This window comes from Amblyomma maculatum, chromosome 5 (genome assembly GCF_055883805.1).
Source record: "Amblyomma maculatum isolate TAMU_Amacu chromosome 5, ASM5588380v1, whole genome shotgun sequence".
In the NCBI taxonomy this organism is placed as follows: Eukaryota; Metazoa; Arthropoda; class Arachnida; order Ixodida; family Ixodidae; genus Amblyomma; species Amblyomma maculatum.
Genome location: NC_139348.1, coordinates 80390557 through 80406527, shown reverse-complemented (window position 1 = coordinate 80406527; position 15971 = coordinate 80390557). Strand labels below are relative to the sequence as shown.

The following is a 15971-nucleotide window of genomic DNA, read 5'->3' as shown; positions in this document are numbered from 1 at the left end:
ATAAAAATGCTGTTTGTTGTTGACGTTTATTGTATAAAAGGCTTTGATTTATCAAATTGTAAACTTCTCTTGGGCAAGTATAGAGCTGCATCCGTTTATGTTTTGAATTATATAAGTTCCGAGTTATATAGGTATATAAGTTATATATGTCTCCTTGTTTTCGGCAGACCAAATTCGACGGTACCAACTGTTTTTGTTGAACAGTAGAATTGAACATAATTTGCTCAATTTTATGATAAATCAGCTACGTGCCCTGAGGACTGCGACATTAGAGTTGATGACAAGATTAACATTAGAACATTCAAAAACTATATTTTCATTGGTGCATTCAACTAAATGGTGGTAAACGCTCCCCTAATGTGTTGTGAGCGGAACAGATCAATTCTTGAAGCGTTTTGTCTAGCGAATTATGAGCATACTACTTGGAAGAGGTACGCTTGCAGATTTCACTGAATTCCATCATGTGCGCATATTTTATGCTCGACTCTTGTGAGCTTAAAGCATCCTTCAATGCCTGTTAAAGATTCTTGTGTTTGTGGTTAAGACCTTTTCCATGTATATCAATAACCGCCCCAACTGATCGTCTCATGCGTGTGTGCATTTGTGTGCCCACAGTTGGCATTCTTGGTACACATAAGCACCAATAAATGGACGATGTCTTCTTATAACGGTTATCAGTATTGTGACATTGCATAAAGTGCTGCACGTTTTTTCAGTTTGTCCCAATTTTGCGACCACGATTTATTATATTTTTGGGAACAACGAAGGCAGAGAACATGGAACAAATTTATTCGCACTTTGCTGTGACATCAGCGATTTTATTGCGATAGGCAGATAACACACCCAAGAAAGAGACGCCGTCACGCTGACCTTCGACTCGTGACGGAAAAGATTGAACGTGGATTGAAACAATTTCTTTAAACATCTGTTAACCTACACGTTTTCCGTGCCCGTGCACACAATGGAGACTCCAGCGCTAGGAAAATGCTTGCTTTTATGCAGATTGCCTCGCAATATAATCTATATTATTCGACGCATAACTAAAGGAGAATATCCGGTGCATGGAGCACCGCGTATTCTCCTTTAGTTTACGTGTCCCGCAAATCGATGAAAACATTTGCGTTCCTTGGATCACCATCAACATTAGCGTAAGAACAGCATGCTGGATTAGGGCGCGCACACCATACATGGAAATATGGGTAACAAAGGCGAAAATAATATATGCTTTCTTATGTTATCACGTTTTATTTTCCTTCGCTCAGGTATCTGTGCCCAGCAATCCCCCAGAAATGACTTTTCTCGGGGATATACTTAGGTGATTAAACATCACTGAATACATTCTTCATTTAGTTCTAAAAAAGGATCATTGTTGCAGGTAATAAATTTGGGAAATCGACGTATATACGTACTCAACGAGTCTCTCTAATATGTTTATAATTCAAAAATAATTTACTGAAGTAATAGGTATTGAGGATTGTGTATTGTGTATTTTTCGCAACATTGAGATGAACTCACGTGCTTCTATATTCATTTCAGTGCACATTGGTTGGATCTTTCGAGGATCTAGATGCCGCAAGTGCGCTTAATTTGATGCGTGATGTGTATATCGCAATTGCAATGAGGAGAGTGCGGAATGGTAAGTGGGACCAGAACAATCGATTATAATTACCTTCTACATATACAGTGCTTACTTTTTTCTGTTTTATAAAAGTTACGCTAACGTTGATGGACAACTTCGTTTTGAAAAACAAACCATATTTTTCTCTTTTGCAACCTTGCTTTAGACCATTCCGCTATGTTTAAAATTGTAATACACTGAGTCACTTTCAATATTGAAAAAGGGTTTTGGTATATACGTTATGGGTCTTTCTAACGGTGCTCGGGTTCTGCTCTCAGGGCAGAAAGACAGCCGCTGGCTCGGGCAACAGCCGTAGTCGTGAAGAACGACACACCCAGGCACAGCCAGCAGGCCATGTTGTTTATTGGGAGCTCCCAATGTCCTTCGTCGGTCGTAGCAGCTTCCGCGCGCTCCAACGTCGCGGCGTCTTCTCCCCGTTGGCGAGGCTGTCTGTCAAAATGAGAAGGGAGGTGAAAGGAGGGGCCTCCGGCGGACTTGCTACGCCAGTCCCATTCACCACTGCCTTCTCCGCAATATCGCCGAGAGAAGGAGGCCAGCAGGGTCTGGCCCTCAATCGTGACCTGCTCCTGAGTAGCTCTTCCTAATGGAGCAGCTCATCTGGTCCCTCAGCAGTCTCATTCAACAGGACAGGAGTTCGCATTAGGGGCTGCTAGGCTCGGTTTCCGGTGCTGCGGCCGAAGCGAGGGCGGTCGCCCCAAACGTCGTGTCGCTGCCGCGTGCTACTGAACTTCCCTGTAACGGGTCCTTGTAAATCAGGGCAGCAGGCTCCGTCTCTTCATACAGCACGTGTCTTCGTGTGGTTTCGTGAACCAGGGATCATAAAAGGGACGAAAAACGTATTAGTCTGCAGCTGGAGCCCTTGACAGAAAGAAAAATTGAATTTAGACAAATATTTAACATAAAATAAACGACGATCAAATAGCGCAGATAGCAGCAGATGTAGAAGAAGCAGTAGATGAAAGCGCCATGAAGGACTGGGATTATGAAAAGGTAGAACTACTTACAAGGAAAAAAATTGAGGAGGTTAGAGTAGCAAACCGCTGGAATAGAAACAGGAATCCACGGAGCTGTTGGAGTAATGAAATCAGGGAAGCATTGAACAACGACGGGCAGCTTCAAGGGAGCACCGAGAGGCAAAGAAAACCCAGGTATCTCAGGAGGAAATAGACTACAAATGGGAATCGTATCGACCAAAGAAACTTGATGTACAGGCCGTCGTTTAAAGTAAAATAAAACCTCTATTGAAAAAACCTATTTGCGGTTTTAATAGGTCCTGTATGAAATAATATGGGAGTATGCAGGAGCCGAAATGGGGCATAAAGGACCCATAAAGACGCATTCAGGACTAGTAGGAGGACGCGCAGGATATGCATATAGGTCCTGTTACTCCTTTTCAGACTCCTAAAACTCCTGTATATCACATGTGGGATATATATTAGGAGTTGTCGGAGTTGTGAATAGGTCCTGTGTACCATGTCTATGTGTATTGATAGAAAAAAAAAAGTTCAGCGTGTTTACAGGGCAATAGTCGAAGGACGACCGCACTTAAGAAAAAGATGCAAAGTGCGGAACAGAAAATCGCAATATAAAATGACGAATTTAAGCACACAAACCATCTGATGCCGTATCTAGACGCATGTGTATGTCTCCCACACTTTTGATGTTCTGATGATTGTGCATTGTCGGGTTGAGGATATGACGGGCTCGTATTAAGCAGCCCGGTAACTTTAGGCATGGACATGCTTAAGTAAGTGATGTTGTTCCTTTTTACGGAAGTTTTTCCATGCAATAAAGAAAAAAAAAAGTCGTCATGGTGTAGTGGTTAGCGTCCTGGGCTTTTATGCGGTGCAATCCGTGAGATCATGGTTCCATTCCTGGTGCGGCAAGGTTGTTTTTTTTTTTCATTTTTTTACGTGCATTTTTTTATTTACCTGAACGTCTTTTTAGCCTGCATTCTCATTTTCCCCACAACGAGGGGCGCTGACCACATTCTACAACGCACATAGGCTGCGACTCCTACTACTCCTTTTACTCCTACCACTCCTACCACTCCCTCAACTCCCACAACTCCCATGTCCAATAACCCGATATGAATAGGTCCTATATATAGGTTTTTCAATAGCGACCGATGCTGGATGGCTGAAATACACGATGCCACTAGAGGCGGACCAAGATAATTCTATGTAATCCATATAAAAAGAATTAAGGAAAGCACGACCAGAATCAAAATAACTAGGGAAATTGTTTAAAGGGAGACAACGCTGTGAACTACATTACATCAGTTATAGCCGAGTCATTTAAGAGCAACGATAGGATAGTCTCAGCAAATCAGGAAGCAACACAAAATAGCCGAATGCAAAGCAGCTTAGAATTGGCCAATCTAAACTAGAAAAAGGTGGAATAAAATCTTCCTAAAAGCACATCTATAGCAATAGATGAAATTCCGATCAAGCTGCATAATGACCTTGGTCTAAGAAGTATGGAAATATTGTGAAAAGCTTTGGAAACAGTCATAACGAATAAACTAATTCCAAACAGGTGGCTGCAGAGTAAAATGAATTTGATTTATAAAGGGAAAGAAGATAGGACGCACATAAAATCCTAGAGGCGGATTACCATAAAATCTGTGATATACAGGTTGGCCATGCAGACGCTGAAAATAAAGATGCGATCATGGGTATAAAGTAACAAGATACTCGGAGAACTTCAGAACGGTTTAGAAATGGTAGGCGCTTAGATGGTAGCCGGTTCGTGCTTAACCAATGCATCAAAATATCTAGTGTGGAAAATAGACCTTTGTATTTGGCCTTCTTGAGCATAAACAGGAAACTCCTGCGGAATATATAAAAGTCGAAGGTATCGATCATGAGATAACAAATTTTCTACAGAAAATATATACCGGGATAACAAAGTAGAAATTACTTCGAAAGGGATACGAAGTACGAAACCTGTCAAGCCAGGGTTGTCCTCTATACCCACTGCTGTTCATGCTTCATATGACAAATATGGAACGGATGACACAACTAACCTAGGATTTAACGTGTCATATAGATTAGGCGAAAAAGTCGTAGAGCAGAGTCTTCCAGGTTTAATGTATGCGGACGATATTGTGCTGTTAGGAGATAGCCAGAAGGACTTGCAAACTCTAGTAAAGTCCTGCGGGGACGCAGAAGAAGCTCTATGCTTCAGTTTTACCGAAGTTAAGACGGGTCTGACGAATTTCAATGACTCAACTGATCAGGGTCTTAAATACAAGGCCATGAAATACGTAGTGTGAAGAGGGTCTTTTGAGTCAGTCTTTTGAGGGTCAGGTCTGACGCCTTCACGATCGACAAGGTGTCCTTGTACCAAAATCTGGCGCTCACCGAAGCAACACTTCTTCGAATTAAGTACTAGACCGGCATTGTTGAAGCAGTCAAGCACGAGAGCGAGGCGTTCGTTGTGCTCTTCGAATGTCCGGCCAAAAATGACGACATCATCGAGGTAGCACATACATATTTGCCATTTTAGTCCCCGTAGGATAGAGTCCATAAATCTCTCGAAAGTTGCAGGAGCATTGCAGAGCCCGAAAGGCATTACATTAAATTCAAACAGGCCGTCGGGTGTGATAAATGCCGTTTTTTCCTTGTCGTCAGGGTGCATAGGGATCTGCCAATATCCCGATCGCAGATCGACGGACGAAAAATATGATGCTGAGAACAGACAATCTATGGCGTCATCGATCCGCGGAAGGGGATACACATCCCTCTTTGTTGCAGCATTCAGACGGCGATAGTCGACGCAAAAGCGAAATGTACCATCTTTCTTCTTCACCAGAATTACAGGGGCGGCCCAGGGACTGCATGACTCTTGAATAACACCCTTTTCCAGCATATCCCGAACCTGCTCACTGATGACCTGGCGTTCTGTTGGTGACACTCTGTACGGCTTCTGTCGAATTGGGTGTGAGTAGCCTGTGTCAATGCGATGCCGGGTACGTGTCACGGGAATGCACCGTGAGCCGCTAGGCTCGGAAAAATCAAATATGGAAGAATACTTGACCAGTAAGGCCTCCAAAGCGTCACGCTGGTCCCTGGTTAGAGAGCGGCTGATCATCCGATGTAGTTGCGAGTCAGGGGCTGGAGCGGCAGCACTTTCGCCAGGTGCATCAGTAACCAAAGCCACCGACGGGGCGTCGTCTTGGCTACAGGTCGCAATTTTCATATTCACAGGCAGAACTACTGGTTGCGAAGAACAATTAATGGCCTACAGCCGTGAGCAGCCCTTGACCACCGACAGTAGGCAATGAGGAACCAGAATGCATTTCTTTGCACAGTTAGAATGAAGCGGTGCCACTGTAGCGTCGAAGGTGTCGGAGGCACGGCTGGGGCACAAAACTGGGACGCACACCATAGACAAGGCTGGCACATTGGTATCCTCTGTTACACAGAACACATCTTCACGGACATGCGGCTTCTCTAAGAGTCCAGAAGGAAGGGAACCATCAACGCAGAGTTCCCCAGAGCGGCAGTCGACCGTAGCGCCACACATTCTCAAAAAGTCAATACCTAGAATTATGTCATGCGTGCATCGCGAAAGCACTGCAAACTCCGCTGCGAATACCGTTCCACCCAAGGACACCGAAGCACTACACATTCCCAGGGGACACAACACCTCACCACCCGCGCCATGAAAATTCACATTTCTGTCCCAAACAAACATAACTTTGCGTCCTAACCGCTTCTTAAACGATAAACTCATTATTGAAATGGTTGCCCCGGTATCCACTAAAGCCATTGTCGCCACACCATCCACAAGCACATAGACCGTGTTCTTTAACATAACAACAGATGGAGGAATTTCTTCGGGCAGCGCACAGTCTCCAGCGGCCTGACCTCCAGCAGCCGCGCTGACTAGTTTTCCGGCAAAGGCGATGCCTACCGCCTTCGTGGCCGTGGTGACGGAAAGCGGCGCGCAGAAGAGGCAGGTGGTAGTGAGACACTTCGTTCGGAAGCAGGAGAGTTGTTGCGCGGTCCATTGGTCTGGGGATATTCATACGAAGATGGGGGCCATTGCCAATTAGAGTCGTAGAAACGGTTACGTGGCGGAGCATTTTGGACGGGCCGATCGTAACGGGTGAGTGGGCGGCTGCGGCAGTATCGAGCTATGTGCCCCTCAATGCCGCAGCGTCGGCACACGGGGGCTGTGCGACGAAAAACTTGTTCCCTGGAGGGCTCCGAGGAGACAGGGTGCATTGGGTAGCGAAACTCATCTTCAGGTCTTCGCGTTGGACGCCGGAAATAGCGAGCAGGTGGTGGTTGAGGATGGTACTCATAGTGCTGATCACAGGGCGACAAGAAGTTAGTCGGGCGCGAGTCGTAGCGAGGCGGGTGACCAGGGCTATCGAACCTTGGCGTCGGGCTGTTGGAGTAAGCGTCCGCCTGTGCCGTATTGATAGAATTCACAACGGGCATCGACGGGAGCAAGGAGGGAGGCCCTCGAGAGCCGACAACGTCAGAGGGCAAAGATGATGGAGACCGTACAGGGGGCTCAAACCGCTGCAGTTCCTCACGACCTATTTGCCGGATCGTCGACGACAAGTCCATGAAGTTGTCTTCAATGCTCGCCACAGATGGAACGTTGGCGAGCCGCCCAAATTTTGGCGTTATGCGACGAGTCTTCAATGTCTCGAATGTGCGAACATGCCGAATGACATCACAGACGGCGTTCAGGTCACCTTTGGCAATTAGAAAATTATAAACATCATCTGCGATGCCCTTCAGAAGATGTCCTACTTTATCTTCCTCGGTCATATTAGCGCTCGCAGTTTTACATAGCTTCAGGACCTCCTCTATGTAAGTTGTGCATGTTTCCCCAGGTAGCTGAGCTCTGTGCGTAAGCGTGTGTTCAGCTCGCTTCCTTCGTGCAAGACAGTCACCGAAGCACTGCCGCAATTCAGTAACGAAACGGTCCCAGGTGGTAAGAGAGTCTTCGTGGTTTTCGAACCAAACAAGAGCGGTATTTGTTAGGAAGAAAACCACGTTTGCGAGCTTAGCGGCGGCGTCCCATCGATTGTAGCGGCTCACCCGTTGGTAGTGGGTCAACCACTCGTCAACGTCCTCGCCTGCCGCTCCCGCGAAAGTCCGGGGCTCCCGATAGTGATGCGAAGAACTGTTCGCTGCACCCGCAGGCCGATCTTCAGGCTGGATCACCGCGTCACCACGGGCTGCTTGCGGGTCATTGGCCGATTGCATGGCGCTGGTTTGCGGTTCGAGGCCCGCAAGGCGACGACTCCGGCGAGGCTCCAGTTGTGTCGGTGCTGTCTGTAGCGCCAGGGATCGTCACCCAGCACCTCCACCACAATGTTACGCCCTTAGCGTCGCGACGGAGACGTTCTAGTCGGTTCAGTACGCTAGGTACACACGGCTAGCGGGAACGACACAAGTGCCACCAGACAAAGGTCGAACGGGCGCGCACACTTCTTCTTCCTCTTCCTTCTTTCTTCCTCCGTGCTCTGTTTGAGAACAACCCCGTAACACTATAAATATCTCAGGGTATGAATAAACGAAGGATTGGCATAAATTGAAAAGCATGAGCAATCACTTAAGGCAAAGGGCGAAGAAATGTAGCGATACTGAAGCATAGGGTATTTTGTGGGAATCTTATATAACTTATCTACACATGCCGGATTCTCTGAGACGAGACTTCGTGCACCATATGGCTTGGTAATCAGCAGTGGTGACAACAGCCGATGTCGGATATGGTGCCCCTGGTTACGAAGATGTATTTGCATTTGAACCGCCTGCGTGCGAACTCACGCGTCTGCAGCTTCTCCGTCGGCAGCTCGCAGTGCATAAGCAGCCGACGCCGCTGGCGCTGGTGTGTGCGTGATTTCACGCTCCGAGCACTCGATCCCACATATTTCAGTGATCTCGCTGACTGAGGGTGGTAGCTGTTCGTATGACGTCACATGCGCCGCATAAAGACCGTTCAGCAATATCGCTGGCTATGTGTGCTGTCAAGCCATGTTTCTGTGATCTTATGTGCGCATTATTTTCCCTTTGTCGCAGCGAGTTCGCTACCCAGGTAGAGCATCCGCCTCGCATTCGGGAAGTACCGGGTTCGACCCTGGTGCCGCCGGTTACCCACCGGTTTTTCAATGAGTACAAGCTTTCCCACGGCCTGGTGTTCGGCTCTTCTGGGGTGAAATACTTGGGAAAAAGGGCCACATAATGGACTTTTGCCATGCGAGACGGACTTATTGTTGTCCGATGGCGGTACGGATCACTGCCCCATCGGCGCAACTATTTGGGCCTACATGGGGCCCCGATGGGCCCGATGTAGGCGATGCAGGGCAGCCCCGGTGGGCTCAATGTGGGTGAGGCAAGGGGGGGCAACATAATCCTGAAGGGAACTGTCGAAAAGGCCGTGATGGGCCCCACTTGGGATCGATACAGGCAGCCCTTGCGGGCCTGCTCGCATTTTTTCCGCATTGCCAAAAGTGTACATCCCGCAAACTCCCCCCGATGGTGCTACTTTGGACTGGTTCGGGAAGCCGCTCTGAATGAACATTTATTTTTTATTACGATCAGCACCTCCGATATTGCATCGGATCGATGAGGGTTTTATGGCGCAAGCCGCAAAAAGGCTTGCCCACATTATTCTCATAGCAGTCCGACGCAGATATTTGGTCGGAAGCCCTAGTCGGTCGGCCGATCAGAAAATGACATAGGACCGATGCGGGTTCTATTGTTCAAGTCGCCCTTGGGCTTGGCCACATTATTTTCACAGGGGTCGAACATAGATAATTGAAGGGAAGCCCTAGTCAAAATTTTCTCAATATTTACGGACATAATTAAGCAAATTATTTTATGCATGTATCTCCTCTAAACAGCCACAATGCTAAATTTTACAATAATTCACAAAATTAATCTAGCCTAAATGACTCCGTGTCCATCATGTTCAGAATGTGGAGATGTATGTTCTGAACAATACTGTTGTGCCGAGAAATTGCAGGCTGTCAACGGCAACCACGTAAGGAGCAACAGTTAGCAATCAGTATGTTTCAGTCATTTGCGCAGTTTGCATTAGCACGAGAACTAAAGCCTTGTAATATTTCTAACTTACTAAATATGCTAAGATCTGATATACATATCACCTATAATAGTAATTTATTGCAACCTGTAATACAATTGAAGGATGGAAAGAATGCTTACATAATAGTGCGCGAAAGCGCCGATGTGTTCAGCCCCACTACTGCCAATATAGGACCCACAGCGGCATTTATTCGGCAGCCTCATTTGGGCTAGCGCTATTTCTTGCGACAAGAGGCCGCATTTACGGTGAATCAGCAATCATTCTTAACAAATGTGACGAACATACAGAAGCTCTAGTTTCTATCTCCGCCAAGGCAAATGTAAGACGTGCAGATGTTTTGTGTGGACGGCTCCGATTGATTTGGGTGTTCTTTTAACCTAGAGCTCACTAGCTGTTGCACGTGCTTTAAAATTCCCCACAAGGTAGCGATTGTGGTACATAGGGGTATGCCCGCCTATCACCGTCTTTATGGCCGATGTGGGACCTAAAGGTTTTGTGTGGGGAACCCCAATTGGGTTTGGTGTTGTTTTTGAACCTATAGATTCCAGTGGATGATTGCCCGTGCCTTCAAATTCCCCACTAGGGACCGATTTTGGTATCATGTGGGCATGCCCGCCTTCTAGCCCCATTACGGCCGATGGGGACCTATAGCAGTTGTGTGGGCAGCCCCCATTGTGCTGGGTGCTGTTTTTGTACTTAGAGCCCCCTTGCTGTTGCACGTGCCTTCAAATTCCTCACAAAGGACCGATTTTGGTATCATGCAGGCCGGCCTGCCTTCCAGCCCCCTTACAGCCGATGTGGAACCTAAAGCAGTTTTATGTGGGCAGCCCGAATTGGGCTCGGCGTTGTTTTTTTAACCTATAGAGCTCACGTGCTGTAACATATGCTTTCGAATTCCCCACAAGAGACCGATTTTGCTACCATAAAGGCACGCTCGCCTTCTGGCCCCATTACGGCCGATGAGGGTCCTAAATTTGTTTAGCTAAGCCTGCTTCATTTGGGCTTCACGATGGCTTGCCAAAATGTAGCTCTTATTCATATTCCACCTGCCGTCAAGCAACCTACATGGAACCGACTGGGGCAGCATGTGGGCATGCCCGTTTTCATGCCTCACTACGGCCGATGTAGGGCCCAAAGAAATTTAATTTGGATGTCCTCATTTCGAATCTATGAGGGCTTTCCCATAAAGAACCCATATTTAGATTGGATTGCTTTCAAATATCCGACAAGAGACTCTTGTCGTCAGGATGCAGAAGTAGGCTCTGCATTAGCCCGAGAAACACCGCTATGGAACCCATACAGAAAAAACAGGGGCAGACCTAAATGGGGCTTGACCATCTTAGCCCCATCGGGGACCGATGCATGTTTTACTATGGTTATCCCAGCCCCCCTTGCCTACATCAAACCTATTGGGGACCCCATATTCTGTGCTACCTGGGTATCTTGAAGTGTTGCAGCTATGCCTGTAGAGACTTCTCTGGGTTTCGCTAGCCTCCACTTCGTTCAGCGTGAGCGGTGTCCGCTTTTACAGCCACTTTCTCTGAAAAGTAATGCTGGCATGGGTCTGCCGATTCGCCCTAACATCGGGTCATTTAGCTTGCAGGCGCGAAAATATCCCTGCAACGTGATATCCGCGGGATCTCCTTGAGCTTGACATGTTCGGCGGACTACGACTGCTGTTTCTGTCGAGACGTACCGTAGCTGTGGTAGAAAGCCTCTGCTGTCTGGCTAGGCCTCGCATACCGGCTAGGACATCCCAGCGGACTGATCGGACGGCTTATGCGTCGAGTTTCGCGATTATTTGTAACTTAGCCTTCCCAACTGGGCTCCCAGTCCGATCCCACCCTGATGCGCCACTTTCTGGAGGTTTCTAAAGGCTCTGGCTCTGCTCTCAAAGCCGAATGCCACGTCACTGGATTGGGCCACAGCCACGGCCGTGAAGAACAACGTACCGAGGCACAGCGGTCAAGTATTTTTGGGGGCTCCCAATGTCCTCCTTCAGTCGTTGCAGTGCCCGCACGCTCCGACTTGGCGGCGTCGTCTCTTTCCTATGTCTAAACTGCCCGTCGAGATGAGAGGGGAGGAGAATTAGTGCCCGCACGGAGTGCAACGCTAGTCCCTCTTAATCCCCGTCCTTCCGCAGTAGCTCCGAAGGTAGGTGTACAGCAGGGGGAGCGTGTCCGCCACGTTGTGCTGCTGAGAATGGAGCATCCACACTATATATATATATATATATATATATATATATATATATATATATATATATATATATATATATATTGTGGGGGATTCCTCTGCCCGAGGGATGCACACGACAAATACACAGCGGGCCGTGTAACAAACATTTTTCTCACAGGGGGTCGTCCAAGACGGTGCAGGGTCGTCGTCCGGGGGGCTGCAGCCTGCAGTTCGTCTTCCGTGGAGAAGCACCAAGAGCGAAGCAGGAACGAAGAGCAGGAGCGAAGAGAGGGCGAGACGGCGGCGCGTGCCTTCCTTTATAGCCCCTTCGCGCGGGACTGGTTATCCCCGAACGAGCGGGGAGAGGGAAACAGGCACAGCGCAGGGAGCCTTGGGAAGTGGCGCGGCCTTCGAATGCGCGGCGCGCCACGGGCGCTACAGATATGTGGCGCAGGGCCCCACATCTCTCCCCCCCCTCAGCGTCCGACCCGGGCTCCGCCAACAGCCTGTCCATGTCCATGTTCGAGCCCGGGTCGGCGTAAAATATGAAGGCTTGTCGCATAGCTCTGGTGGGATGCCATCTCAGCTGGTCCGTGGGAGGGGAGAAGCAGCAGGCATGGCGGACTGTTCCGGAGGAGGAGGAGGAAAAAACTTTATTTAAAAAACAAAAAAATGTAAACACTCCCAGGAGGACCTCTTAGTCCAGGAGCCCTCTGGCTCTTCCTTCTAGCTTAGCCCGCTCGACCAGCCGTAACTGATCTGCAGGTTGCGTGGCTAGAAGGGCAGCCTCCCAGGAGGAGGGGGTGGGGAGGAATGCGGATGGGATGTTGGCATTCCCATAAGTAATGGTAGAGGGTGGGTGGGGTGGCGTTGCATGTGGTGCAGTATGGTGGGAAATCCGTGGGGTGAAATCTGTGAGCTGGTCCCTGTTCCGGCTGGTCCCTCTCCAGCAGCAGCCACATCCTCGAGGTCACAGCGCAGCTGGGCTCGGCCACGGATACGCCTGGCAGCGGCCCTGAGCTGCTGCTCTACATCGTTGACCCCTTTCCACGTGGCGCCGTGCTGGATGCAGATTGCAGCAGGCGTTTCCGCCCTGGGCACACCTGGCTTCCTGAGGCCCGTACTCCAGGCCTGGGCAGCGGGCTCCAATCCAGACTCGTTGAAGACGACCAGCATGGCCGCGCTGGTCACAATGATGGGCCACAAACCACTACAAACTAGGGGGGTACCCCCTGTTTCAGTGGCCCCTCCTTGAACCATGCGTTGGTTGCGGTTTCCCGCCCCAGGGACGGTGGTTCATCTCGCTGCTACAAAATCTTACCAGAATGCATTCTGAAAGAAGCAAAGACGTTAGACAAAGTAGTGCACTACCTTGGCCTTAGGTTATAGCATCGGTTGCGAACCGAGTTGCTACCTGTACGCCTTACTTTGGGGGAGATCACTGCATCGCTTTGAGCTTCCCCCGCTTCGCAGTTATCGTCCTTGGGAAGGTGGTAAGCTTTCAGATGCGACGTGCACCGGACCAGCGGTTTCACCGCTCGCCAACAACTGCATCTGGTAGGGGAGTGGCGTAGTCCGTGTCGTAACTTCGAACGGTCCAACCCACTTGTGCGCTAGCGACGCGGCGAAACCACGCGCTGCGTTACTAAGCGGATGCGTTCTTTTCAGTACCAAGTCATCCGTGTTGAAAATGACGTGACGACGACCTTTGTTGTACTGATCCGCTTGCTCCATGCGCTCGACATCGGGGTTTTCACGAGCCGCGCGCTGCGCTTCCACAATGCCGCGTACTGCGTAAGCGGAGGGGGCGCGGGCCCCGCCGCGTCAAGTAAGGCGTTCTCTAGCGGAAAAGCGATCTCTTTCCAAAAATTCAAGTAAGCAGGTGTCATACCCACCGACCTGTTCACGGTTGTTCTAGTGGCGAAAGCCAGTTCGGACAGCCGTGCGTCCCAAACCCTGTGCTGCTCGGTCGTCGCGACCAGCATACTCTTAACATTCCGATTCACTCTCTGTTATGTTGCTCTGAGCGTGGTAGGGACTCGTTTTCGTGTGGCGGATTTGAAGCGCCCGACAGGAATCAACAAAGACTTTGCTTGTGAAATACGAAGCATTGTCTGTAATCAGGTTGGAAGGGAAACAGAAACGAGTGAATGTCTCCAACAGTTTCTCCCAAATCCGTTCTGACACAAGCTTCCTAAAGGGGAAAACCTCAACCCACTTGGAATAGTGGTCCTTTATTACCAGGATATATTGGTGTCCGCGCGCGGAGCGAGGGAGGGATACCATGATATCGCACGCGACCACTTGCCACGGGATGGTTGCTAACTACCGGCTTCATCATGCCAGCGGGTTTCCCCGCCCGAGGCTTGGCTACCTGACAAACAGGACATGTACTGGCCTAACCCAGCACATCCTTTCTCATACCTGGCCAGGTCGCGACACGGCATAACTTGTCATAAGTCTTACTGCCGCTGCCATGCCTGCCAGCGCTGAGTCATGGAAGTACTGGAGGAATCGTTTCCGCAACTTCCTCGGGACCACGACTCGGAAGGGGGTTGCAATCGCCTCTTCCTCGTCAAGTTGGGGGATGTGGCGGAGCAGTAAGCCATCATCGCCCAGCAGATACGCGTCGTACTTGCCCTCAGCGTTCCCGGTGCAAGCTGCACTACTCGCAAACTCTCTCAGCACCCGCTGGCATAGACCGTCTGCTTTCTGGGCCTCAATTAGCTCTTCCCTACTGACCGCTACTCCCCAAGACAGATTTCTCTCTGCCTCGCTTCTTGGCAGGCAAGTAGTCGCCGCCACCAGCTGCTGCGCCTTCTCTCTCTCGCAGCAAAGCGCGGTAACTCTGTCCGCCTCCTTTCTATCTATAACTACGCAGGGCGCGACAGTCGCGTCCGCCCTCTCCTCCTCTCTAGTAACGGAGACGCTGCTTTCAGCAAGGCTGGTCTGCGCCTCTTCTGAGCTTCTGCCAGCCTTCAACGGTGCTCGCGATAAAGCATCGACCACCCTATTCATGCTGCCCCGGCGGTACTCAATGGCGTACGCGTAACGTTGCAACGTCAGCGCCCATCTCGCGAGTCTGCCTGAGGGGTTTTTCAGCCTCTTTAACCACGAAAGTGCCTGGTGATCTGTCTGCACGGTGAAAACCGCTCCGTCTAGATACATGTCGAACTTTGAAAATGCGAACATTATCGCCAGGCATTCCTTTTCGGTAACGGAGTAATTCCGCTCCGCTGATGTGAGCGTGCGGCTAGCGAACGCGACAGGGCGCAGCTTGCCCTCGTGTTCCTGCAACAAAACCGCTCCTACACCGGCATCACTAGCATCTGTCTGCAAGACAAACGCCTTGTTCAGGTCGGGGAGGCGCAAACTAGCGGTGTTCGCTATCGCGCGAGCCAAGGCAACAAAAGCGTCGTTCTGTTCCTTGCCCCATACCCACTTCGAGCCTTTCCGCAACAGCTGGTTCAACGGCCTAGCGAGCTCTAAACAACTAGGGATGAATTGTCTGTAGAGGGCAACCATTCCTAAACACCTCTGCAAGCTTTCCACGTCCGTCGGACAGTGGTAGTTCAGAATTGCCTGCAGTTTGTCATAGTTCGGTCTCAAAGTGACTTCATCAACCACACATCCCAAGAGGTTCACTCTTTTTGATGCCAACTGCACTTTCTTTGGGTTGATCGTTATACCCGCACGTCTCATTCTTTCAGGAACGGAATTCAGGTGAATGACACGCTCTTCGAACGACTGCGAGAATATCACGCCGTCGTCGAGGTATGCCATCGCGTAGTTGAACCTTGCATCGCCCAGCACGATGTCCATCAATCGCATGAACGTGCTCGGTCCATTAAACAAACCAAACGAAAGTCGAGTAAATTAGAAGAGCCCGCGGTGACAGGTGAATGCGGTTTTCTGAATGTCACCTTCCGCCACCTCAATCTGCAGGTACCCTCTGCTTGCATCCAGGACTATGAAGAACCTTGCGTTCCCTAACGCGTACATCACAGCCTCGATCGACTGGAAAAGGTATGCAGCCGTAGGCGTCAGTGCGTTGAGCTTTCGATAATCAACAAACAGC

General features: G+C 49.6%; 1 protein-coding gene across 1 annotated transcript in view; it reads left to right on the top strand.

Annotated features, from left to right (window-relative positions):
* LOC146188580 (uncharacterized) overlaps positions 1–15971 on the top strand; it is a 40657-nt gene that overhangs the window by 13084 nt on the left and 11602 nt on the right. The window contains exon 4 of the mRNA XM_084605078.1: positions 1537–1636. Coding sequence (XP_084461204.1) covers positions 1537–1636 — 100 coding nt within the window. The remainder of the gene's footprint in view (positions 1–1536; positions 1637–15971) is intronic.